The sequence below is a fragment of the Cygnus olor genome, chromosome 2 (genome assembly GCF_009769625.2).
Source record: "Cygnus olor isolate bCygOlo1 chromosome 2, bCygOlo1.pri.v2, whole genome shotgun sequence".
NCBI classification, from domain to species: domain Eukaryota; kingdom Metazoa; phylum Chordata; class Aves; order Anseriformes; family Anatidae; genus Cygnus; species Cygnus olor.
Genome location: NC_049170.1, coordinates 61,222,290 through 61,249,666, shown reverse-complemented (window position 1 = coordinate 61,249,666; position 27,377 = coordinate 61,222,290). Strand labels below are relative to the sequence as shown.

The 27,377-nt window shown below is 38.9% G+C and overlaps 1 protein-coding gene across 1 annotated transcript in view; it reads right to left on the bottom strand.

The window, feature by feature from the left end:
* Positions 1 to 27,377, bottom strand: part of VPS41 (VPS41 subunit of HOPS complex) — a 105,154-nt gene that overhangs the window by 13,399 nt on the left and 64,378 nt on the right. Inside the window, 15 exon segments of the mRNA XM_040549571.1 lie at positions 2,838 to 2,975; positions 4,208 to 4,258; positions 4,391 to 4,427; positions 5,709 to 5,824; positions 5,827 to 5,860; positions 6,688 to 6,815; positions 7,301 to 7,393; positions 13,179 to 13,260; positions 14,076 to 14,137; positions 16,854 to 16,913; positions 18,492 to 18,574; positions 18,577 to 18,606; positions 20,312 to 20,441; positions 22,810 to 22,857; positions 22,859 to 22,923. Of these exon segments, the coding sequence (XP_040405505.1) occupies positions 2,838 to 2,975; positions 4,208 to 4,258; positions 4,391 to 4,427; positions 5,709 to 5,824; positions 5,827 to 5,860; positions 6,688 to 6,815; positions 7,301 to 7,393; positions 13,179 to 13,260; positions 14,076 to 14,137; positions 16,854 to 16,913; positions 18,492 to 18,574; positions 18,577 to 18,606; positions 20,312 to 20,441; positions 22,810 to 22,857; positions 22,859 to 22,923 (1,157 nt within the window).

Sequence of the window (27,377 nt, the reverse complement as noted above, 5' to 3'; positions counted from 1 at the left end):
ATTACTCATTTTGACAGGAACAGAGCTCCCTTAATAAGTACTGTCAGGTCCTCTGGCATTAATTAAAAGGAGAAACTCCATGGCATTTTTTGATTTTTCTCTAAGATAAGTCTGGAGACAGGATGGGCATTTGAGTCTGGATTATGTCAATCTCTAGCTTTAAATCTACTGGCAACTTCTTTCTCCTTCCAAAAGTTGGCTAATCCAAAATCATTAAGGTTATCTACGGTCAAGACTTTTTTCCTGCAGGTGGACTTATGAGGTCTCCAGTGATAGAGGTCTACTTGACATTCATTCTTAACACAATGAATGTAGATCTGTACATACCTGCAGGGTAACCAGAACTGCTTGGGGAGGTAGAGAGAGAAACCTCAAAATTTTTTGCGAACAGCCTCAAAGACAACAAAATAAAAAATAATCTAATCCAAGTATGAAAGCATTTCTTGTAAATTTGGTTTAAAGACATCAAAGCCAATGCCATGAGCAGTTACAGAACTTGTGCATAGTTGACCAAAACCACAATTACTAAAATTACCAAACTGATTACCAAAGACTTTTTAGTAACTGAAGGGCTGGATATGCTATAAATGATGCCATGTCTGTTTCCAATCTGAAAGCAGAAAGCAAACTCAAGATTGATGGCATTGCTACAAAAACAAACGTTCACCAATAAAGACAGTTATACTTGGAAATAAAAAACGTAAGTTGATAAGATACAGCTACAGCTGAAGATATAGGTAGGAATTAACTCTTCCTTCCATTCTCAAATTGTTTCAGATGGGTTACTCTGCAAATTGAAGATATACACAATGAACTTCAGAGCAGGGGTAGTGATTTCTCAACTAGATACTTTGGAGGCTTGTAACTATCCATAATTACTAATGAATATATTATAAACACAGCTGACAATCTTTTTTCTCTCCACTTAGACATTAGAGTACGAAGTACCAGGTATTCAGTATTTCCAGGAGCTGCACATTTACTGACTGTCATGCTCCCTCTAGAGGAAAATAGGGAACAACCGTACTTCTCTTTCAGTTTGTTTTATAAAACAGTTGCTAAACTAAACTTGAATAACAGTGGCTTACTGTTAAAGAACAGGAATGATTTAGTCTTGCATGGTTTATCATTTATTTATGACAACAGTAAGTGTGAATTTGTCCATTATAATGTGGGTTTTTTATTCTTTTTCTTTTTTTTTCCTTTGTCATTTTTAAACAGCGCTGGAATCTGCTTAACAGGAATTGAAGATACGGATATCTGGGAAATAATTGTTTCCCCTTGTATTTCCTTGGAGCAAAGATTTGTATGTGGCAAAAAGCATTATTATATGACATGTAAGGTAAGAAGTATAATTATAGATTATCAGCAAAAGTAAATTCAGTTAAGATTTGTACTTTGTTGGTATCCTTCCTCTCTTCTTTAGCTTCTTCTTACTGAAACATATTCATATTTTAACATAAGGTTAAAGTGACTCTTTTCTAATATTGTTTTTCTTTCACTTCTATGATTATTGCATCAACTTTCTAAAGGTTCATGGGTCTCTGATGTGTTCTTTTTCACAGCCCTTGATTTCAGCAAAGCAGTGCCAGCAGTGTGCTAGCATCATTTATGCACTACACTTTTCTGTATCACCCATCACTGAATATAGGTGGTTGGATCTGGAATAACTAAAATTAGTTTGCATCAAAAGAAAAAAGAAGTGCAGGTAAGTTTTGATACATAAAACCATGATTGTGCAAATTACACAGTAGGCAAAAGCTAGAGAGAATCACAGTTAAAAAAGCAGGCATCACTGACAAAAGTCTCTAGCTGGAAACCTCTCAGGCTCATTGTCTAGAAAGATCACTGAGACAACCTAGTTTTTTGGATATTTTCGAAGACCAAGGCTGCAAGGATAACACAGTATTTTCCAGTGCTTCCTGTTGAAGAAAAGACGACTGACAGTTTACAAAAAGCAAGCAAAATAAGAGAGGTGCTAAGAATGCTACTGGTTCTGTTTAGAGTGCTAACCATGTAAAATGCAATATTTGATACTACATTTAAACTATTCCACTGGCGTCATCATTACATTGCACACAGAGAGGTAACATTTCAGAATGGCTGAGCAGAGCAGAGCTTAACAGCAAAACCACAAATAATAAAATAATGACCTAGCTGAAGAGGAAAACTCAAATTTCCGTTCCACTCACTTTAATACAAGAAGGGTAAAAAAAAAAAAAAAAAAATCAAAATATGCCCATCATCAGTTTGTTTATTTTTTGTCTGATGAGAAAGATCAAGGAGGGGAAAACATAAAAAGATTAAAGAAGGTGGCAACACCATACTTTGTAAAATTCTAAGTCTACTAGCAGAAGTACAAGGTCAAAACACTTTTGGCTCTGTTCCTTTAGCGACTGTTACATTGTGTAAACTACTGGAAAGCAATTTAGGACCTTAGAATACAAAATTAGAAAAAGTCCAGTTACAGTTATTCATTTTTTAAGATCTGACACTGAGTAGCTTTAGGTTCTTCAAAACAACTGTTGATTTCTTGCAACCACAACCCACTGTCTAATCAGGTCAGGCACTGATGCATGGATATGCTTTAGGTATGCATCAAGAGCAAATCTGGGAATTTGCATTAAAAATAGCCACAGTTTCTGCCTTCTGAGCTAAGAGAGGTCTCAGCTATCAGCCAGTTGTGGGTGCATCACTTCTGCAGGTGATGATCACAAACTCAAGGGATTCCTCCTTTTGGCAGCAGAGGGCAGTACCATACACATTTACAAATTTACCAGACTACAAGTGACAGACATAAAAATCAAAGACTTGTTTTCACATCTTGAGGGGCTTACCTTCTCTAGTGGACAGTGTGTGCTGTCTCTGAGAAATGGTAGTAAATTTGGACGATCATATTCAGCATAAAGGCTGATCTGTTTCTCATGATATCGTTGTCCTTTATGGTGATCTCTTTTGAAAAGCTTGTGCAAATACTAGAAATAAAAAGAATTGGAACTAAAAACTCTTTATAACATTATTTGGACTCTGCTGTATAAAAATCTCCTCCAAATTTCTGCAGGTATATAATAGTACATACTAAAATGCACAGAGACTGAATACCGATTCAGAGGACTAATTTACATTTTTCTGAAGTACCCTCATCACAGCAGTCTCTGTAAACCACCTCTGTTAAAGAGGCTTTCAGCAACACTTGAGTAAACGTCTTTAACTTTCAAGGAAACTACTGGATTTTGAATTTTATGGAAAACTTTGGGACAAATATGTCATATGAAACATTTTGGTTATATAGATATGCTTGACCCATTATGGATAAGCAAAGATTATGAAATATTTCAACTGAAGTACTCATACTATAAATAGTGAGCAAAGCCCCTTCTCTCTTGATGAGCACAAAAAAGTCTTAAGAATAATCTGGAGGGTCCCTTTTACCCAAAGGGAAGCAGGCTCACACTTTGAAACTAATGCACCTCCTCCATAAACTGACAGTCAGTCTTTGTAAAGCACTTGGGCTGCAGGCTGCACACTTCATAAAGCTGTTTGCTAAAATCAGATCTCTAAACATAAACCCACGCTCTCCAGCAGATCGATGCACTGAACCCCAACCAGCACACAGCAGCAAGTAAACTTCCCTCCCTAACAGAGTTCAAGACTGCAGTTACATGTTACGCATTCTACTGACAGCACATTCCAACTGAAGAGATGCTCTTGGAATAGCAATGTGGAGCTTCCCGTGATACCGTAATTCTGCACAAACCAGAACAATCCTGAAGTGTATGGAAGCTACTGCTCTAGAAAGACAAGCAGTTTACTGCCTGGAACAGCAAAATGCTCTTCAGAGTTGCAACCACCGTCCAACCCCATTTTAGTGTAGGGAAAGAGGAAGGATGCAAACAAGAAGTAATTGACCAGAGAAGACAAGCATCTACAATGTGAATAAGGAATACCTCAGAAGATGTTAAGTAGCAAGCAGTATGTTATCAAGTTCTCACAAATTAATCATTTTAAGATTATTTTACTACTGGCAAAATGCTATTGCCATGGTAAAAAGTGGATTAGCAGGAAGCAGTCACTTTGGTTCTGATGATATATGCAATTTCAGTGTCAGGAGCACATTGACAGTATATCTATAAAAGATGTATCCTGCAAAGATCATATTCAGCTCAAAGTGAAACTAGCAGAATATAGAATGCTGTAGTTCAGGTACCACATGCTGTAGTTCAGGTCTGTTTTCTAACTCTTCAACAACTCTGTCAATCTGAAAAAAAACACAAATGAAAACCGAGAGATCAGCAAACTTGTGAAGAACATGGCATTCACCGGACTGAAAGCAGGACGGAAAAGGCAAGCAAGCACTGGGATCACCATGCCATAAACTTGTTATACTCACGGAAATTTTATCTTCATTGTCCAAAAGCAGTCTACTGCTTTCTAAGTAAAGAAAGAAAACCCAGTTACGGAATAAGTTTGCACAACTTCTCACTTTTGATACAGTATTATGCTCGTTCGCTGCTTGGTATCCAACGGACACTGCAGACCTACTCTTTCAACAGCATTAATTCAGAGAGTAGTTTGCATAACATCAGCATTCTCTAACAGCAGAGCATTACAGGTAAACACATCACGTATTCTTCCAGAACACCTCTCCTAAGTTTCCACACTATCACCAATCACTTCTATACACTTACATTGCAGGTAAAATATGCCCATTGAATCGTGGGTCACAGAAGCCTACTGGCAAATGCTGTACAAATACTATTTATCCCATTGCAAAAGACAATTTTAGGTGATGACCATATATGAAACACACAGCCTAACTTGCCTCACAACTAGATTCCTCCAGCCTACCTGCACATTGATACAGGAACACAAACAGACACGATCACGTAAAGCAGAGTGGCCACCAGGGTTCCTTTTCTGCTTCCTCTTTCTTAAAAGCAAAATTTGCTTCACATTAAAAGAAAAAAATCACAGATGCCTGTGATATAACTTTTTTTTTTTTTTTTTTTAAATTCATTAAAAAAAGAAACTACACAGTATTTGTCATATGTAGTTTACGAGGGGCATACCAAAGACGATCATCTTTGTTATAGTCCCAGTGCTGAAACAAGAGCTGCACAGAAACAGCAGTCTACTGGGTTTTCCTCCCAAGGATCATATGCAGATTGTTTCCCAAGGACCATATAGGTTCTTTCCCCAAAGCTCACACTAAAGCTCATTTGCTGAGGTTTTAGCCAACTGGGAAGAAAGAAGGTTGAATGCAATACATATGTATACTTCTTGATTTAGGGGATTTAACTCAATCTTGCAACGTTTCAGAAGTAGATTAATCAATTGCAATGAAAGAAAAGTGGAAAGTACATTTAAAGCCTGCCTCACAATAAATTAACTGTTTACTTTCTGTAGCTCATTAATAATATTATTTGATTAGAAATGCAGAAGGAGTATCATCATGAAAGTCTACCTGAGAATCACAACAACTATCTCTGATACAGCACTCTTCTCACAGTGAATGATAATTTGTATGGAAATACAAAGAAAAATTTCATCCTTGGGTCAATTACTTGCAGTCTAGGCAAACATATTATCTCAGAAAGTATCCAAACACAGCAAGCACACTCCCTGCTGAGGCAGTATCTTTAGCTCATTTATTTTTCTTCTGTTAAAATACCTCTAGCTGAAAGTGAATATAAAATCATTAAAATCACCATACCTCTGAATCAAAATCCATGAGCAGAACAATTTTATCTCTGATGGAACTGAAAAGATTGTGCTTGTGGATCAACTGGAAGACATCTTTGTGTCTCAGAGTTAGGGTAAATTTCTAGGGCTTCTGCCATAGCGCTGGTCATAAGTATACCTGATAAAAAACCAATGTTATAATTTACTTGATCTAATTGTAGGAAAATTACCTGAGGGAAAAAATAAATATACCCTAGGATGTAAAACTTATTAGGATGCTACTTGATTTAATGAATGTTTGAATAGTTGCCATGATTCACTTTTGTTGATGGGGAACTAACACTGGGCAATGTTATTTTCAATTCTGTTTACAGAACAGAACACAAATATGTAGCTGTTATGTGGTTCTCTGAGTTTTCACTATCCTCTGTTTTCAAACCACAGGGGAAGCTACACAAAACATTAGCTTTTCTATTTTTGGAAGCTAACTGGAAGTCACTTCAGAGCTAAGAAAACATTATTCTCTTAAAACTTTGGGATGGGCTTTAACAGAGGAACAGACAGTAGCTTTGCTTTCTTCAAAGAGGCAGTATGGGAAGAACTTAATATGAGAATCAGGCTGAGAAAAAGAAGAACTTATCCCTGGAAGAAGTAGCCTAAAACCAGACCAGTTTTAACACATTTTCCAGTCACATATTTCCAGCCATGCAGTAAACTTAAATATACTACTTTTGAAAAAGAGGGAAAAAAACAACTGTTTATTTTCCCGTGGATAATTCTGGAACACACACCACAAAAGAGGCTTCCTCTGACAGCACAATGAGGAATGCTAGCTATTTGTTTTGGAAAGAGGAGTAGCAAAACTGATCTTCTACGGAACTCTTTGCCTTCTGCAGAAAAACTGCAGAAAAGCAAGTATTCTGTTAAGAGATTTAGGTTATTTATAACCTACAGTATATTATCTTAAGCTTACTTTTTGTAACAGGAGTTTGAAATTGTACTCACAGTTCTGCAAGTGTTCTTAGCAAAGTCCTGTTCTGTGGATCTTTCTTCAGGTGATCTACTACAGCTTGAACTATGATTGTGTTGTTGTAGAGATCTCCAGGCCACTCTTTTATCAGTGTTGCAAACCCCTAAAAGTATAAGAGATTGTAACAGAAACAGAAAGAACTGCCTAAGGAACATTTCAAAACATCAAAGCCTCTGAGATGATACCTGCTGTGCTTCACCTCTAAGCAACTGTTACGTGCCCAGAGACCTGCACAGTTTAGCACAGATTTTCCTTCTTAGGGCAATGTTATCAAGATCCATGAAGCTGGGTCTCTTTCAGGTGCTGTATGCTTTGTGCAGTACCTGGACCACTTGTGCTATATTAAATGAACTAAAAATAAAAGTATTCATAATAAGTAAACAATCTCACAAAATTTGTATGCTCTGAAGAACATTCTACTTATTCTTCTGAAAACAAACAAAATCTATTTTTTTATTTTTTCACTATCATGAAGTTGTCCACTGGCAACCTGTTTGAACACAATGGAGAATTTGTAATCGGAATTCTATGTTGTTGAGGGTATTTGGCTGGCAATAGCTACTACATGTGGACATCAGGCTGCAGTACCTCGTAGTCACTTTCCAAAAACTCATGCAGGACCATCTCATAGATAAGAGGTTTCAAAACTGGATCCCGTCTGGGCAAGTAACGACTAACTGCCTATAGGAACAAAGAGAACAAAGAGAACAAAATAAGAAGGGACATGATAAGTAACGTCCCAGTACTTCAATTATATGAAAAAGAATTATTGTGAAAAAACAACAAAACCATGCACAAAACATGTCTCTTGATAAACATTGGAAGCATTGTATAATCATATTTGTAAGCAGCATCGTAATATTACTTGCTTCAAGATGGCACACCAGAATCTTATTACTTCCCTGAAGGAATTTTCATTAGAAAGGCAGCAGTAAGATACTAGTTGGTGGAATTGGCTAATCAGCCACTGGACTTACCGAGGTGTGAACATTTACTGACAGTCATTAGAAAATAAAACACACAAGACCCCTCAGAAGATGAAAGTTATCAAAATCCATTTCGTCTAGCCTTGCTATTATATATGGTAAAAAGGTACGAGCAGTCGTTAGCTGAAAAACTTTTACGGAAATGGCTGCTACACAATGACAGGAGCAACGTCTGCCAGGCTGGGATGCAGGGCGGGAGCTCGGCATCGGCCTGGGAGCCAGGGATGTCCTTGATGTGCAGCTGGACACCTGAGCACCAGAGACATCCTGAAGAGACCATCAATAAGGAAACAACAAGAATCTGGGGAACAACTTTTCACCTGGGAAGGTGAAAAAGAGCCTGGGCATAAGGAAATTGGCCCAAGAAAGTGGCAACGTGCATGAGAAATCAAGAGTTGTTTAAAAAGTACGAGGAACATGGTCAGCTATTTGCTGTCCCAGGAGGATGGTAGAAATGAACAGCACCTCTTGGTTACCTGACGTGGTGGTGTCCTATGCTTTCTTAGGTGTAACAGTTATAAATGGTATAAAACAGGTCTGATTTTTACCCAAAACAGAGCTCCTTTCATCTGAGAAGCTTCCTGTGCTGCTCCATGGAGAGGAGCCCATGCTTGAGCAGTCTGCTCCTGAAGGACTGCACCTTGTGGTACGGCTCCCGAGCTGGCAGTTCTCAGGCCAGCAGGCATTTTCTTCTGCCCCATGTTCAGGAGACTTTCTGTCAGCCTTTTTTCCGTTAGGGCATGGTCACCTTTATGGCTCCTCTGACCACTCACACTTTCCCATTCCCCTGATGACTTCCCACCCCCAAATCTCCCACAGGTGCACACCACCCGTAGCCATTCCCCAATCTGTCCCCTCCAAGCTGCAGCCGACATCCCCAAACCAATTTGTGACTGCAGACAGAGGCTTTGTGAAATGGAAATGAAATATAAAAATGGAATTTATTCTGGTTGGAATTGTGGCTGCTGCCACCTTCCCAGCCCCAGGCAAGGCCCAGCTGCCCGCACAGATACTGGTACGGCTCCTGGGCTGGCAGTTCTCAGGCCAGCAGGCATTTTCTTCTGCCCCAGGTTCAGGAGATTTTTTTTTTTTTTTTTTGCAGAGAGGGATCTGGGGTTTTTTGTTGATAGCAAGCTAAATATGAGCCAGCAGTGTGCCCTGGCATCCAAGAGAGCCAACCGTATCCTGGGGTGCATCGAGCACGGCACTGCTAGTCAGTTGAGGGAAGGGACTGTCCCACTCTGCTCTGCGGTGGTGCGGCCTCACCTCGAGTACTGTGTGCAGTTCTGGGCACCACAGTACAAAAGGATGTGGAACTATTGGAGAGCGTCCAGAGGAGGGCTATGAAGATGGTGAACCACCTAGGGGGAAGATGTATGAGGAGCGGCTGAGGTCACTTGGCCTGTTCAGCCTGGAAAAGAGGAGGCTGAGGGGAGACCTCATCGTGGTCTACAGCTTTCTCGTGGTGGGGAGTGGAGGGGCAGGTGACCTATTCTCCGTAATCACCAGTGATAGGACCCGCGGGAATGGTGTCAAGCTGCGACAGGGGAGGTTCAGGCTGGATATCAGAAGAGGTTCTTCACCGAGAGGGTGGTCTCGCACTAGAACAGGACGTAGTCATGGCACCAAGCCTGTCAGAGTTTAAGCAGCATTTGGACTATGCTCTCAGTCACATGGTCTCAGTTTTTGGGTAGACCTGTGTGGTGCCAGGAGTTGGACTCAAAGACCCTTGTGGGTCCCTTCCAACTCAGGATATGTATTGTACTCTAATTTGTGACTTACTGTGAGGCCACTACATTTTTGAAGAGTTCTGTTTCACCAGGTATTTTTACAGACCCAAATAAAAATTAATTTGAGAATATACCTCTCCAAGGAAACGTTGAACGCATGTGATCTGTTGCTCTATAGGAGGTGTTAAGAAACTGCATGCTGGCAGTCAGGAAACAAGAACCTGCTATAATTATTCAGCTCATGCCATTGAATTTCAGCACAGCATCTTATTAGCACTATATTCCATGCACGAAGAGGCCAAGGCTATTACAGCTTGCCAAAATAATCCCTACCACTACCAGCCATGCTGGTACTCCTGGGTTTGTAGCTGAAGGCCCAGCCCTGATGAAATTCCTCCAAACACTCAGTGATGTTGCCTGTTGCCCACTAACAGTACATGTTACAGTAGCATTTGTTATTGAGGTTGCTTGAACAAAGCTGGAAAAATAACAGCTCACTACGCAACACAGGTTGTTGTTTTTTTCCTTCCAGTTTTACAAACAGCAATGACTATTCACAATAAATTCTCCCGGTATTTAACTCAAAACAATTGCTGAAGTTATACATTTCATGATAGTCTTCCATCTGCAGGAAAAAAGGAGGTTAAAATAAAACATTGACAAAAAAAAACACTGTTAATGACTTTGCAAAAATTAGAAGTTCATTGCTCACAGGACATCTCTCCCCAGTTTGAGCTCGGCCAGCCTTCAAAGCTTAGCATGCTGCCAACATCAGCTCTCACCATCTGTCACAGAATTTAACAGCTAACTTGGGGCACGCTCTTGCCAGCTGCCCCAGGGAACCAAATGCCTAAACCCAAATAAGAAGCCTTCTTTCAACAACCACACGGTAAGAAAGCTGGAATATCATCTGGAGACTTGAAGAAGAGGACACTCCTGAACTACTGCTTTCATATCACTTTTGTCTTCCTGCCACCTCCTAGGCAAACAGCTTTTGCTGTCCAACAGGCTTTGCTGCAATTCTCGGCTCCAGTTTGCCAGCACAGCTCTCTGCAGAGCAGGGTAGCTGCCTCATTACAGGGGGCCAGGATAATGTGGGAAGGAAATCACTCCTGCCCAAAGTCCCACTGCTACAAAGGAAAATCACAGCCACCTTCTGCAGTTGCCAAACTGCCCAGCAAAGACACAAAAGCATCCAAGCTATTTTTGAGCCTAGGCATAAAGCTGAACCAAGACATGGGAGGTTACAAACTCTTCCTATTTTATTTTTACACAGTAGGTAAAGAGTGAGGTCAGACAGACAAAAAGCTCCAGAATTGGGATGCCTTTGTATCAATTCCTGAGCCATGTTGGCAAAGTGACTTTAAATGAAAAGAAGATACTATACACAGAAACATTTTCTTTCCTTCTTTCTTCTTCAGACATGCTGTCAGACTTCTGATCAATAAAAGCAGGGTATACATAAGAAACCCCATACAGAAGGTGACATGAGATAGCCTAAAACATCTCACCAATAAGCCCAAACACAAATACATATTCCTCAGAGGATACCTGTGAGCTGAAACGGGCTGTTTGAATAATGCCGCTCAATGCTAAGCCCACCATAGTCAGGTGAAGTTTTTGATGTGTCCTCTAGCCAACATTTTGGTCATTAAAACATTCCTGCTGCTAGCTGATCATCCTGCATCCCTGCTGAAAGTCAGTGCTGCCAAAGCAGAGTCAAAATAACGGAGCATATGCCTCGTGCCACAACCAACAGCACTCACAGAGTTTGGCCTCTTCCTTCAAATCCACCTTCCTCAGTTGTTGGAGCCAAGTCCCTGGATTTTACACTGAAGTGCCTCATGCACAGGCACGTTAACTCCACCAAACCACAGCTGCTGGAGGAGGAGTGGGGCAGATCGACTCAAGGCTCTAAAATCTTGAAACTGCTGTAACAAAGTTTGCTAGAGGACGTTCAACTCAAGCCGCAACAGACACCAAGATACCAAAATGCAGCCTTTGGTAGCCAAATAGGACATTTTAGTATAGAACACACACACACAAAAAAACCTAAACCCACAAGTTAGTTATTGGCAAATCACATTATACTGGAAATATCAGATTTCAGGCAACAGCTAATAGATGCAGCAAAAATTCTTAGAGAAAATTCCCTTTTTAAAGGCACAAGTAATTCTGAAGAGTGACAGTGTAGCACAGATATTCCAAAGCTAAGTACCCAGCATCCAAAGTTCATGTAATTTCATTTCTTGATGCTAGAAAACACTTTGCCTCCAAATCTCAAATACAGTCCCCTCATCAGGGCTAAAAGACTTATAGCACAGTTATACTTTTGTGTAATAGCTGCTGGTTGGGTAAATAGGTAAAAATTCCGAATAACATAAAGAAACTCACAGCATTTCAAGAACTTACAAAGGATAAGCTAAGTCTGATCTAATAGTCTGGTATCTTTAGTAACTTGGGAAAACTTACTTGTCATTGCAATAGTAAAATAAACAAGGCATCTTCTAGAACTGCAGCTTGTTGAAACTGAATAATGTAATGTACTGCATCTTATGTTTTTCTAAGTTCCACTTTCAATGGGCTGAAAAAACCAAACTGTTTAGAAAGGCGAGTAATTTAGCAGAGATTTTTTGCAGCAAACCTGCAAATATTTTTATATTTTACAGTTGCTGGATGACTTAAGGGAGTCAAGAAAAACATCCATTCCAGACGCTTGCATCTAAAAACAAAATAAAACCAAAAGGACGAAGAAGCAGTGTATCAAATTTCACCTGCGCCTGCACTCAGGCCCTTTTTGGATTGAAATAAAGAGACAAACATGAGATTTCATCTTCCAGTGTGGCAAAGAGTGCACCGGACCACTAAGAACTCATATAAAAGGCAAGGCTGTTCTCACACTGGTGTGACTCTAAAACAAAAGCCAGGCATTTCTAAAAACAGTAATGCTGAAACACTTTCACTCTTTGAACAGAATTAAACAGCTCAACAACAGCTATGGACTGCATGCTGTGAGATTTATAATATGTCCTTTTTGGGCTCATTGACTTTGAATAGGAAGACATAAAATTCAGAAATAAACGTACATGCGTTACTGAAGGGAGTGTGCATAATGTTTTCTACTGGTTGGCAGTGACAGCACTATATAGCCTTATGTCCTGGGCAATTTATTAACTGAGAATCTCACACTAAGCATGTACCATTACGGTAGTTGGTTTCCTAGGAGGGAAAAACAAACAGAGCAGGCTGCTCCTCTTTTGCCACCATTTCTAGCACAGACCATATATTTCCCTAAATTACTTTGCCAATTTTGCAATTAATGCTGTGTCTCTGTTGCAAGGGATTTGGATTTTCAGGAAAGGTTGGCATCCACAGAGGCTCTTTCCCTTAAGAGCTGGGGCAGGATTTTTCAGGAGATATTAGAAGGAAGTGAAAAGTAAATGAATGATGTATTTAACTGTAAGCATCTGTGAAAGTAAGGGTCTTTTACTTGTGGCTGTCAACAGCTAAAATAGGTAGCTGGTACCTGGATGTGGTCTGCCTCCAACCCTGTTTGGAGGCTTTTAACATATACATATCAACCTGAATGACAACTGTATGACAAGAGGTCTTGCCCAGGAATTTCAAGGGCAGTGCTGTCTTGTGCTGCCACATTAGAGCCATTACATGTCAAACCTTTAGATACTTGGTCAAAACAGAGGAAACAGAGCATGCCAATTACTTCCGTTTCAGAGATAAAAATTAACTTACCTTAAGCTGACCTATTTCTTTAAACTTGTAAACTTCAAATTCCCAGAGTTCTGTGTTTTTGCCAAGAATTTTCTGGCACTTTCTGGAAGGAAGATTAAAGGGGAGAGAATAAACGTAATACACAGAATAATACAATATGACAGCATTACGCATGATTCTTCCTCCTCTCTTCTCCCTTATCAGGGCTCTTTCAAAGGTCACTAATTTTGGCAAGCGTTGCTTCAAGCAGAGTATGCCAGATAACTCCTCCTGTCAGGGCTTACAATTTCACTACATTCAGGAGAACCTGACTGCTTACATTAATGCATTATTTTGCATGCATCTGCAAATGCAATTTGCAAATTGCAAATTTGCATTTGCAATGCAATACATTAATGCATTCAGTCTTACTGATTAGGACCGCATTAGCTTAATGAGTGAAAAATTTAAGTTTCAGCTAAATAAAATAAAGTGCCTTAAAGATATACATACACATACATATGAAAACACAAATCTCAGGTGATTTCTTATACTTCAGATAACCAAATTTGACATTTGGTTACGTGCATGGAAACACAAATATCTTCTGAAGATCTTACATGCATTGACACACTAATAAGATCACATCCAAAGAAAACCTCAGTGTTGAAAATCTAGTGTGGTTTGAAAAAATCATGGCTTATTTTCAAAATATGTATGTCCTAATTACAATTAAACTTAAGAAAGATTCCAGTAACTTTTGGGTCACTACAGGCAACAAAATATAGAACACAGTAACACATCTATATGTTTGATACCTTAGAGGACTCCACAACACGAAGAAAATCAACATTTCAAAATACTTCAGAATCAGTAATTGCTTCCACTTTTTCTCACATACACACTTTAGCCAGCAAAGATGATCTCATAATATCTTACCGAGCAGCCAGATCATACTCTCCTTTCTCTACTAGGTGATTTATATAGGCTAAGCCAATGTCCTAAAGGGAACAAAATAAGGAGTTAGTTATAAAAGTTTGGAAATCAAGTACTTTACTGCTACAATAACTACCATTTCAGCTGTAGGCCTTGTTGTTAGGTCAGCACCAGGCCCTAAATGAATACCCCCAGTTCTTTAGATGTAGGGCCCACAGAACAGTCAACACAAAAATGTTTGCCTAAACCACTCAAGGACTCAAATTAAGATGTTCTTTTAAATAATTTTCATAATCTCATTGACATGGGAAGACTGTACCACTTCTGTATGTTAAGGACTGGTCAAAAAACATAGCTGATCATTCAGTACTTGCATTATTTATCTCAAAAATAAGAACATCAACCACTGTCTGAGACACCTCCTCTGTGAACACAAAGTTTGCATCCGAGAAAATGTTGGTTGAGAATGTAAATTACAGAATGGGTTGGGTTGGAAGGGACCTTAAAGGTCATCGAGTTCCAACCCCCTGCCACGGGAAGGGACACCTCCTAGACCAGGTTGCCAAAAGCCCATCCAGCCTGGCCTTGAACACTTCCAGGGATAGAACATCTACAGCTTCTCTGGGCAACCTGTTCCAGTGTCTCACCATCCTCATCGTAAATAATTTCTTCTTAATATCTGATCTAAATGTAGCCTCTTTTAGTTTTAAGCCATTACTTCTTGTCCTGTCACTGAACTCCCTGACAAAGAGTCCCTCCCCATCTTCCTGTAAGGCCCCCTTTAGCTACTGAAAGGCCACTATAAAGTTCTCCCTGGAGTCTTCTCTTCCCAGGCTGAACAACCCCAACTCTGTCTTCACAGGAGAGGTACTCCAGCTCTCCAATCCTAATGAAGTCTTCCTACTGCTTCATAAAGTAAAGAAATGATATATAATAATCTCACAAAGTTCTCAGTAATAACATACTAAATTCATCTTCTCAAGAGATATCACATAGGTCAACTGTAAAGTAATTTGGTAGGCAATTTAATACATTAAGGTCAACAACCATGCCTTATATTGTAATCCCAGTGGTGGTGTCAAGGTCAACATAGACCAGTGTATTCATTGCATAATGGAAGAGTCATATTGCTAAAAATGCATTTTTTCCAGCCACAAAGAGGGCTGTAAAATGAAAGAAGAAGTCCTTGTTTCCTGAAAAGACAGACATTTGGGAAGGTCTTCTCAGACAGAACACATTTTTTTCTGATCAAAATCAAAGACAGTACTGAGAACAGCAGAATATGAATGGAGATATCCAATAGCTTCAATCAGTCAATCTATTACAAAGCTGGAAAAAAGAAAAAACATAAATATATTCCAGACTTTAGGATTTCATGCCACTATATGAACCATCTCTATATTCTCAACTTCACCATTCCTGAGAATGAAGATTGCTGGCAGTCTCTCTCTCCTGAGGGCCAGTCTCCCAGCAAGCAGAGAAGACAGTGTAATGAAAGGGCTGCAGTTGTATAAGATACTTGCACTCTGCTGAGGAGGTACAGAGGGGCATGCTCATTACTGCAAACTAAAAAATGCCCAAGACACCACCTGACTTGTCAGGTGGTGCAACTGTGGTGTCATTGGTCTGATCGCTGATAGGCACTGAAACATGATTTGTTTAAATCCCTGTACCACTAAGACTTCACTTAGGGCTTGATATCAACAATTTTTCCCTTAACACCTTCTGTAGGTTTTGCATTAGGGGCCAAACGCTCACTGACTGTGCTTGTGTATACCCACAATGAATTGAAACCTAGTGGAATAAATTTTTGCAAACCAAGAGAAAAGCATAAATATATATATATTCTAATGTATGTCAGGATGTCCTCTAAGAATTTTCTACATCTTTTGCAAGGGTCATGAAGCAGCTAAATCATGCAAGCTGTGATACGTGATGGCATGCCATTAGGACTTCATTCAACTTTTGTACAGCATCAGAAGAAAAGAATTTTTAAGATGTATTTATATGCAGTGTGCATATTGCAGAAATAATCTGGCTAAAAATTAAACACCTCTTCAAACACTTTGTACCTAAAAAGAACACTTCCATTAAGAAAAACCAGTATTAACAAAATACCAATGTGTTCATACTGAGGTCAATTTAAAAATAAAATAAGTGAAAATTTAGTGATGCTTTTGTGGCTGTTACATTATCTCCCTCACTCTTTGTCTGTAACAACAATACCCTTTTTTGTGCTCTGAAGGAACTATAAACATGGGAAATAACTATACAGGGGAAAAAGAAGCTTAACTATGTAAAATAATGAGAATTGCAAGCAACATGAGAGAGCTAGATGTGAAACCGCAACTGAATTTCAATAGCATTTAAAGGTCTTCCGACAGCACCTTTGAAACTCCTGCCAAAACCCTGTCAAACATACAAGGTAAAAGTTAGAGAAATGTGTCACCCCCCAACCCAATCTCTAGTATTGTAATTACCCGTGTTACTTGAAACAACAGAAAATTTAAAACAAAAGTAAAAGCAAACAAAACCCCATGAGCAATCAGAGAAGTGCAATTCTTTCTCTTTAATGTCAATAGCACCTTCATAAAATCCACATCCTTTTGTGTTTCACACACTAACATTCCTGTTCTGCAGCTGAAACCAGGAAATCGAATGCTAGTCAGAGTATGCCTGACAGGCTATTGTCTGGTGTGACACGAACAGGGAATGTATTTGTAGCATCTCACAGTGCTCTAAAGAAATCAGATATTTTGTTTTGAATAGAAGTTTTGAGACTTACCAAAATCTGTGCTTTTTTATGGTTTTCTGACTGATCTCAGCTGCCATCAAAGCTTCCTATATTCAAAAAGTAGAAAACAGAATACTAGCCAAATACACAAACTTTCAATACAGAAAGCTCTAGAACTGCATAAATCAACTATTTTTTTTCAGAGCAGGGGTGTTTGAAGCAGTAGTAGAATTTTTAATGCCATGGTTGAATGAACAGCTTTGAATTCATACTCAAACAAAAGCAGTCAACCAAAGAGAAAACTACTTTGTTTCCATCTTGGGTTCACTCCACATTACTAATATTAGGATCAAATCTCCAGATTACAACGAAACAGACAATGCAATCCCATTGGATCATTTTCAAATGAGAACCATTCACTACCAAAACCTGTGAAAAAAATCATCAGGATGGCATTGGGGGAAGGGTATACTTTTCTCTTTATACCCCAAAAGCCTTCTCCAATCAGTATGATTTATATTTAAGTGTCATTTGCAGTTCCTCTCCCTCCTTCAAGTGCACAGAAACAAAGCTGCACTTTTACAAACAAACGAAACCTTTAACATACATCTTAACACACAAGCTATCTGCTACCTTGAATAGCTTTCACAAAGGCACGCACACAGCTGTCACTTGCAAATTACTGGAGTCTTCAGGGACCAAATGCTGTGATTTACATAAACAGCATAACTGTGTTCATCATGTGAGTTTGCTATTCAGATGCAAAAGTATCCACAAGGATTTAAACAAATCTGCATGAGGAATATGACTGCATTAACGAAAGAAGTAAGTGCTGAACAGCAGTTTTTTCTTATAAGGGGCATCCAACAAGTAACACGTAAATAACCATCTGAAAGTTACTTCATGTGCAGTAACAAGTGTTCTAAATCACTGACTGCAGGACAGCAGAATCCAGAAACACTGGGTGCATGTTGAGATAGTCTGTAAGAATTTACTATTGTTTTAGGTGTTAAGATACACATGCTTAAAAACATTAATTTTTAGAAAACTAACTACTGAGCTGCTTTTTCAAAGGGAGCTGTATATCCTTGTTTTTCAGTATTAGCTCTTTTTTTTTTTGTGAGCAATACTGCTTTCAGCACCAACACCTACACTTGGAGCCCATATTATTTTACTTTTAAAAACTTCAATGTTGAAGGTAAGTAACATGGAACAACACACAATGCCCTAACACCATTTTTGTTCTATAGTGAAAGCAATATAGAATGGGAAAATCTAATATCCCTCACTAAGTCCATTTTCCTTCCCTCTTTAGTCAGGAGAGATCTAAAAACACCCACACAGCTCAGTAGTCAACTGTTCTGCTGCTTTAAAGCCAAAAACCAGCTTTAGTAATTTTTAGTAACAGCTAATGCATTTCATATCTGATGCTGAGGGCAGCATTCACAGCATTTAATTCATCTACATCATTTGGGTGCAATTCTGACGAGTTGTTGTTCCAGTAAGAAATCTAACTCTCCACAGATGTGATACAGAGATGTATGGTCAATACCTGCCCTCACAATCATTTAGACAATGACTGAATGAACAGAAAATATTTAATCTAAATGATCTAGCTAAGTTCATCACCCCACCACAACTTCAAAAACAGGTAAGTCTGAAGCAAAGACTGTTGTAAAAATTACTTCATATTTCTTCTTTTCCAGAAGCCAGTCAATGTGGTCATCTTGGTCCCGCTCTTTAGCCACAACCACGTCTCTTGGCTGCTGATATAAAAAAGTGATTCACCTTCCGAATACTCTGCAAATACATACACAATTTTATTATTATTATTTTTTCCTTAAGTAAAACTCTGCTTTTTACTACACCCTAGAGGGGAATTTAAGAAGAGGAAGCCAGCAAAGCTACTCCAGCAGAACATGCTTCTTTAGGAAGCTGGATTCTCCAATAAATTAGAACTGGTTTAAATGGCAAAATAGCTTTCAAAAAAAAATCACTACAGCTTATTGCAAATTCTGATTCATCCACTACGTGTAAACTTTATGATGGTTTAGAACACATTATTATATTTAGAGGACTATTACACCACATAGCCTGCAATAAACTTATCCTCCCCATCAAGGTCAAGGCCATCAAAAGCATAAATGATAGATGCCATAACCCCTGGGGACATAGCACATCATTACAGCAATGCATTTGCAATGCTGTAAGTTAAGGTTGTATGTATAATGCATTTGCTTATACCATAAGCCTTTATTTTTGAGTAAGCTCAAAGTAAAAATGTACTTAAAGGTAAAACCAAGCACAGAAGATGGCTGTTCAGAATAATTATTACTTGCAGAGAACCCATGAAGAATCACTATCAATATTTTGTGGGTATGGGAAAGAAACCCATCCCCCAGCCTGTAGCTGTATCTATGCATGCATACAAACACAGTCCTGAACCTATAAGCAATCCACAAAATACTGCTTGCTTTAAAGCCATCGAAAAAAATCTAGACTTGTCAGGTTAACTAGAATATTCATTAAGCATAAAAGTAGAACTGTGGGCATCAGTGTTCTGCTTTTGGACAGGTATAAAGCAATCTAAATTCCACTGATAGCAGCAGAGATGTTTTGGAGATCAGGAGGAGATATAGTTTATTTCTAGTGGCTTAAGGGCACTGATGAACACAGAGGCCTGCCAAGCCTATGATTTGAAGTGTGCTGCCAGAGAAGTTGTTTAATAATCAGATTCATGGATTTTAAAAGCCAGAAGGTATGTTTCTGTTTAACACTGGCTATATCATATTCGCCAAGGATTTCTGCATCAGCTGTGCCATGCATCTTCCTGAACTACAATACATACATCAGAAAATCACACCGGCTTATTTAAAAGACTGGTATATGCTGTGCCAGAGTTTATTCTCCCTGCCTGTTACATAATTAAACCCATCTTCAAGGCTGAACTTGCCAAACTCCAGTTTCTACTCATTTTACCACTTTAAGGTCTGTCATATGCTGGAAGCTTTGTCAGTACAGAGAAGCTAAATAAATACTAACGTGAACCTTTTAAGCTGATCTTACCACTGAAATTATGTTTATTCCATCTTTGGCTAACATAGCTTTTCCAGACACTGTTTCATTCATTTCAGTATTCCTGAAGCCCTTCTAGGTTTGTCCAATGATATGCAAGAGCTCCTAAAGATCATGTTAAGTAGGTCTCTATCAAAGATAATTCTTTCCATGACACTGAGCATTACACAAGATCTAGATTTCTCCCTTCCCCACTATGTCTGGCTTAATAAATGGCATTGGAAATTATGTGTAAATACACCCTTTGTAAATAAAGCACGTTTGTGTTTTTCATCTGACTTGTTCTTGTGGACTTCAGTGTACACTTCAGTGTCATAAGCAGTTATTCAAGGAGATGACAAAAATGAAAAAGTAGGCTCAAAGTATTTCCAAATCAGGTCATTTTAATTCATGTCCAAAACCAAAACAAAACAATATTAAGGACACCTACCTAAATGATAATCTCTACATTCATTTTCCTGAAATCCTCGTACGGTTAGCGCATCAGAAGAAATCTCCTCACAAGACTCAGGCAGGGGCTGTACGATGTCCAGTCTGGGCCGTGCACAACACTCCACCTCCTAGAAAAACACAAATGTCTTAGCTGCATCCTACACAATTTACTTAGCAATACCAGCTGATGGTCACCTATGAATAAGGTTGAAATTCAACAACTGCAGCCATTCCCAAAGATGCTGTATCAGTATTCACTTGGCACTGGGTACTCAGTTGTGAACCATTTGAATTGTAAAACCATGATCCACTGAGGAGCTGTAATTACATCTGGAACACAAAGGAAAGTTATTCCAACTTTTGACTTGCTTCTCTTGAACAGGTCAGCATAGAGAAGGAGATTCAGACAAGACACAGGTCTAAATTCTACCCTGAGTCTGACCATTATTTTTCTACTCTTGGTGACAGAAGTTTCCAGAGCTATGACAGACGATCATCAACCACTGCATTCAACAAGCAACAGAACAATTTCAGAGACATTGTCAGCTGGGCTTAGGCCCTGGAGGACAGAGCTCTACAAATCAGTGTTATTCCAGTACAAAGATTAACTTCTTTTTGAGGTGTTTTCTTTTTTTTTTTTTTGTTCTGTTTTTTGTTTGTTTGTTTTTTAGAGAAGTTTGCACTTCTAAGAATCCAACAGCAACAGAGCTAAAATTAATTTGAGAATAAAGTAAAACCTTTGCTGTGCTGGTGATCTTCAGTAATGTGAACTCTGGCAGTGCAAAGTAGGTGGTTATAGTAAGACGATAACACAGGGAAATCGCTGGCTTCAGCTAGCTTTATTTTTAATTAAGTTAAGGTCCAAGATAATGCCTTATTTCATACTTCTAGCTATGAACTGTAGCAAAATACAGAGTGAGAGAACAGGGCAATGCAAAAAGTGGATTTACACAGCTCCAGCCTACCCATTTGGCTGCAGCACCACTCGGATCTTTCCCTGATTTGACTGTTCCAGAGCAAGTGAAAAATGAAACACAGCCGTGAGTTCAACTCAGATGCAATTTGTAACAAGTAAGAAGTTGTCATTTGAAAGCTGTGAAATCAAGCGTAGCAAGAACAGTGTTCCTCACAACCCAGCAGCATCCGTAGTGAGCGGTGAGCTCAACCAGCCTGGGCTCTGCAGAGCTGAGGTAGTAGCAGGGGGCTCCCAGCAGGCCAGGTCACAGCACAGTGCTGGGGAGAGGAGTCATTTTGTCTCCTTGCTATAGGTACTCAGGGGACTGGGAGGCTATCAAAGTCCAGCTTGCAGTTTGCTGTTTGTTTAAAAGGCTGATTAAAGGCAAATACACAAGAAATCTCTTTCCTATGTTCTATTCCATTGTACTACCTGACATCCTCTTTTCATCCTTCTTCCCTAAAGCAGCCAGAATGAGTTCCACCCTTCTCAGTTACTACTGGCTTTCCACTAGCTCCCTTCTTCGTTACTGACAACTTCCCCATTTCCTTGCTTCCTTGCGTTCCAGCCCGCCTTTTCCTCCCCCTTCTCATCCCATTTGTTTGCCTCCTTTTCTTTCGCTGACTCTCACGCACTAGAGGACTACCACACCGGCTCTCTGGGGAAACTGTGCTGTGACATTATTTTTCTCCTTCGTATAAATAAAGAAATAATAACCTGACATCCTGCAGCAGAGCTGGAAGCTAACCCTATTGATTTCGGCAGGCTTGAGCATTTGTTTGAACCTACAGCATTTCATCGCCTAGCAACTTGTGCACCCAGTTGCTCGAGGTTACTATGGCGATGGGTGCCTAATGCAGACGTGCTATCAAAGAGATGATCAAGAGCATCTGCCACTCTCACACTGCGACTTCAAGGGTTTCCTCCGCTACCTCGCCTTTCATTCGGCAATACGAAATAAATGTTGGAGCCAGCTGCCGTACGCACCCGCTTGCTGTAGGAACAGCTGACACGAATCCTAATTTTTAGCTATCTACGCACGGATCTTGGTGCACACAGCTAAGGTCTTGGAGGCAAAGTGAGCAACAACGCTACTTGGCTTGCATCAACACATCCCACCCAGCACAGTGACTCCTATTGTCTGAGTTCATCAGCTTCACTGCTCCCATTACTTTTGAGGCATAGTGTCAGCAAGGTGTTCCTTCGGCTGTAAGGATCCTTCCGTTGTTCTTGGTGCAGAAAATAGCAGAAAGAATGAGAGAAAGGAGAGGAAAAGAGAGAGGGAAGGGAAAAAGGAAGAAAAAAAAGCAAGACTACCTAGGGACCTTCTCCACTCCTGCAGGAAACAAAGGAACCCAGACTTTTAAAGGTAAATCCATTAGTCTTCATGGACCTCCACTGCCCTGATTTGATAGGTCAGAGAAGTCCAAGCCTGCTCACGACAGACTGACTACAAACTCTTTCACAGGTAATCAGATCTGCATGACTGGTGCAAGCCCTAACTCACTGGACGTGGCTTGGCACTGTGATGAAACTGTAACGTAAAAACAATTACCGGTTTTTTCCGAAATCTCCTTTACGTATGAAAGTTATAACAAGCTGGTCACAAAGAGGTGCAAGCCCACTGATATAAAATTCAGTATCGAACTGGAAAACTGAAACACAGGAAAGAAAACAAATTGTTAGGCAAACAAATGTATGAACTGCTCCCTAAGAAAAACACTCAACTGATTTTCAGAGACAACCAATGGCACACAGTATCGGTACAGAGAAATGAAGATGTGATACATATAACAAACCTAAAGTCTCCCAGTTGGATCAGCAGATGGATGAAAAATTACATTTAACAGATTAAATCCATTAAGGCTTGCAAGAAGAAATGTTTGTGCTCCAGGACATGCTAGAGATGAAACTATGAAATGAATGTCAGCTAAACTTTCAGTAATCACCACTGTGGGGGTTGGGCTGGAGGACTAAGAAAAAAAACACCACCAAACTCAGTAAAATAGGTAACATATGAAACATCTTTGTAGGTTTGCATATTTGCAGCAAGTCATGTTGCCTTAAGAGAATCACGCTTGCTACATCTGATATGATCTTGCTACATCTGATATGATATGTATGATAAATGAAAACACAAAGCTCATTATTAATTTATCATCATGAGAAGATTTAAAAGATACACTCATTACTAAGAAAAGATATGGTTAAATAGTGGCTTTCTTGTTCTTAAAACTGAAATGTAATTTCCTAAACTGTCTTGATTTCAAGACCAATTTAAGTGTTGATTATTTTGAGATCAAAAGAAAAGAGTTTGAACTGTATTTACAAAAGGCCCAATTAAAGTACATGTCTTCCACAGCTATAACGTTTAATTTTTATTCTTTATGGGTTTAACAGAACAGGCATTAAACATCTGGGGCTCTCTCTCATGGGGCCCAAAACACAACATTGGGAATTTGATGAAGTACCAAGACCAAGTGTTTTCAGTAATTAGTATTTGATTAGCAAACTTATTTTTGTAAAATAAGGTATATCAGATCACCGTAACTTTCTCCCAATAAATGGCTTCAGGAAAATCTAAGTATAAGTAGAAAATAAATGTCTCCTTGCTTTCTAATTAGCAAGCTACATTACTAGTACCTATTGTTCATTGAAATAGGTACTAATTATTTTAGTAAAGCAAATAGAAAATACAGTATAATGATGGTAATGTAGAGTTAATTTTCTTCAGCTACGGTAATAAGAAGAAACAAGAGAAATAATCATCCTCCCTGCGAAAGAAGAAAAAAATATTGACAATAAAATAAAGATTGACATCTGTCTTTCCCTGAATAAGCAAATGCTGTTTTTCTCTTAATGACCGTTGACACTTTGAGATCATGGGGACCAAAGCATGGCATAAGGGTAAAACACAATCTATTCTAGGAGAAGAAAATAGGTTCACATTGTAATCCTGTATGCAATTTTTTTGTTCTATCCTGCAAGACTGATGAGATACTTGTACTGCATCACATATTGCTCTGAATGGTGGCTTTAAACCAACTATGTTAAGAACGTCTACGTAATAAATCTTACTCCCAGTTTACAATCTAATATTTGGCCATATACACGTAAGGCAGACACAAGAACACAGAAAACTAAAAAAGAAGTGAAATCCAAAGCAGTAGGTAGAAGGACAGCAAAGAAATATTTGTTGACAGCTTAAAAAATGACAAGGAAGGCTTTTGGAGGCATCTAAAACATTGTCATTTGAATTTGGAGAGGAAAACAGGGTGGTGAATGGTATCTTTATAAAGATTATAGGGACAGTTTTCAAAAATCCTGTGTTTGACCTGCACTGGAGCTTCAGTTCCTTAGCCAGGGAGGCACTGCTAAAAACGATTGTAACACCCCTGTAATGGTGTATTTAGGATAAAGCAGCACTGCTGTTCAGCGAGACAAAAAAGAAAATCACTTGAAGCTTTGTTTTTTAATAGAGTTTAGTTTCCTTGGTTTCACTTTCAGCTTTCTCTCAGCTCATCCTCCTCAAGAGGCCTTGTGGAAACACAATGCTCCAGCTCTCTGCGACAGCCTTGAACAAAGACTGGCACAGACAGTGCTTCTTGACCTAGCAGAAACCTTTGAGGCAGCTCATCAAAAACAGTTTTACTGAAAAATTACAGCAGTTATAGCTTTACAGAACACTATGAGGTTAATTTGACTTATTCTCTGGACAGTTTGTTGTGATAAAGGCAGGGGGAAATCCAACATGGACGTATTGCAGAAATGCTGCTAATTTGAAAAAGATCCAAAACAATTAAACCAGGCGTAGCACTGAAGTAAATGGAAATGAAAGCGGTATTACCATGTGTCATGCATGTTTATGCCTGTCACAAGAAGGATGGAAGATATGCTGACAGTGGATCTACTTTATGTTCACCATCTATATACAACTGTCAAACAAATTACCAGGAAGCACAAAGACAAAACCTGTAAATCACCTTGTTCATTAAATGAAATGTACAAAATACACAATACAACACATGCTACCTTGTTACCCAAATAAAACAACCTTCTCTGTATTTTAAAGATACACAGGCAGTGGACTGGAACTAAAAAGGTCTGTTTTGTTTAATCAAATCTCAAAAAAAAAAAAAACAGTCCCTGCTTCTCCACTGCAGATTTAGCATGTGAAATTTTGTTTACAGTGATGTCACAAGGTTTTGCCATTAATTTCAACAGGGCCAAGGTTTCCACGTTATCTTTTGAGAAAGTAGGCAGGAAGCTGCATAGATTGAACATGAAACTTAATGTGTAGAGGAAAAGAAGTCTTGTTGTTGCTTTTGTTTTTTTAATTCCATATGATAGAAATGGAGAGGCAGACAGTCTAGTTTTCAGGTAGCCCATTCATACAACAGATGAGAGACACAAAGCAAGCTGAACCTACCAAAACCTACCATGAATTCCAGTGCACTGCTAGCTGCTGGGGTGATGTCAGTATGCACTCCCAAATTACCTTTTCGCCAGCTACTTCAAGCACATCTGCAAAATTCGCAGTCATTTCTGCTGGCTGCAGTATAACACACCCTTAAGTGTTCTGAAGGTGGCATCTCCAACACCAGTGTTTTTACTAAACAAGGTTGTTTATCCAAAACGAAATAGTATACAAAATGGCATGCGTTGATTAACTATTATTATCAGGTTCACGCAGTTGCATTTGATATACAATATAATTTTTGCCCCACAGTATATGCATTCAGTTCCAATTACAGGCCAGGGAAGGCTTTTGTCCTGCATTATCATTACTTAAGTTGTCTTGAGGTGCATACAGGCAAATTACATATACACGGTTTACTTTTAAAGAAATAAAAGAATACTATTACTTTTAGATGTACTATCAACATAAACCTTGAATACAAACCTCACATATCTAATGTTCATAAATTTCTAATATTCATAATTTTCTTTGAAAATCATTATGCATTTACACCTGCTTCAGCATTTGAGTTTTTCTGTACTCAGATGATTTCTCTCTCCTGTTAGACTCCACAGCAGTCTTCATAAATTCAGATTTCCAGGGTAGACCTACGTCTGATTAGGAACCTGAGCAGAAAGCTCAAGATGTGCCCAGTTAAGGAAATGTCAGCCACGACTCAAAAGGAAACAAAAATTTCTGGGGAGGACCAGTGAAGTAACCCACGTGAGTGTCCTTTATTTGTGCAATATTTTATTGCAATTGCCTGCAATTTTTCTCCCCATATTACTATAGTGAAAATTAAGCAACTATTTACCTAATCATATACATGTTGCAATGGCATTTTAATGGACTGTTCCCTTCAATTTCAGTAGGAAGAGCAGTAAGGTAGGACCCAAATCAATGGTAGGACCTATACACCAATGATTACAAAAACACTATTTCTCAGTTTATGCTCCCAAAATCAGAATTCATAGCCTCCACTCTTCATTAAAAATAATATGTTAGAAAAAGTGTGATCTTCAAATTTATTTTTGTTTGAATGCAGAAAGTTTGGAAAGGCTTTAAGAGAAAAATTAATAGCGATCAATTATCATTCGTAATATAACCTCAAATGCCACATAGCAAAGAGGATGAGAATTTTCACTGAAATAAATCAGGGCACTATAAATGATATTGTAAAATTTAATATGACGACAGAAAGAAAAAAAAAAAAGCTTAAAATCGGTGAAAACTCTGTAAAACCTCTATACCTGAAAGTTGTTGCCTTACTAGCTACCAGCACAGAATGAAAATAAGCAAGAATTTTGCTACTGAATATAATTTCTCTCAACTACAATATCATGCAAATTAGAAACATCAAGAAAAAACAACAACAACAAACAAACAAAACAACTGCTTGGTCATGCCAGTAATCATCTATCTGGGCATTCTGCTCTTTCAATTAAATTAGGAAATGTTTTGTGTACTGTAAGCAGTGCCACAACTTGCTGTCTTACTTGCAGCCAGGCTTTGTGAAACAGCAGTGTTACACTGGGGTTGAAATCCTCTTACCCCTATTCTCTCCCACACAAGAATAAAATCATCTTCAGAAATACGGCAATTGTCTGTACAGTTCTGCAGACAGAAGCACCTGCAACCTTTAAGCAAATC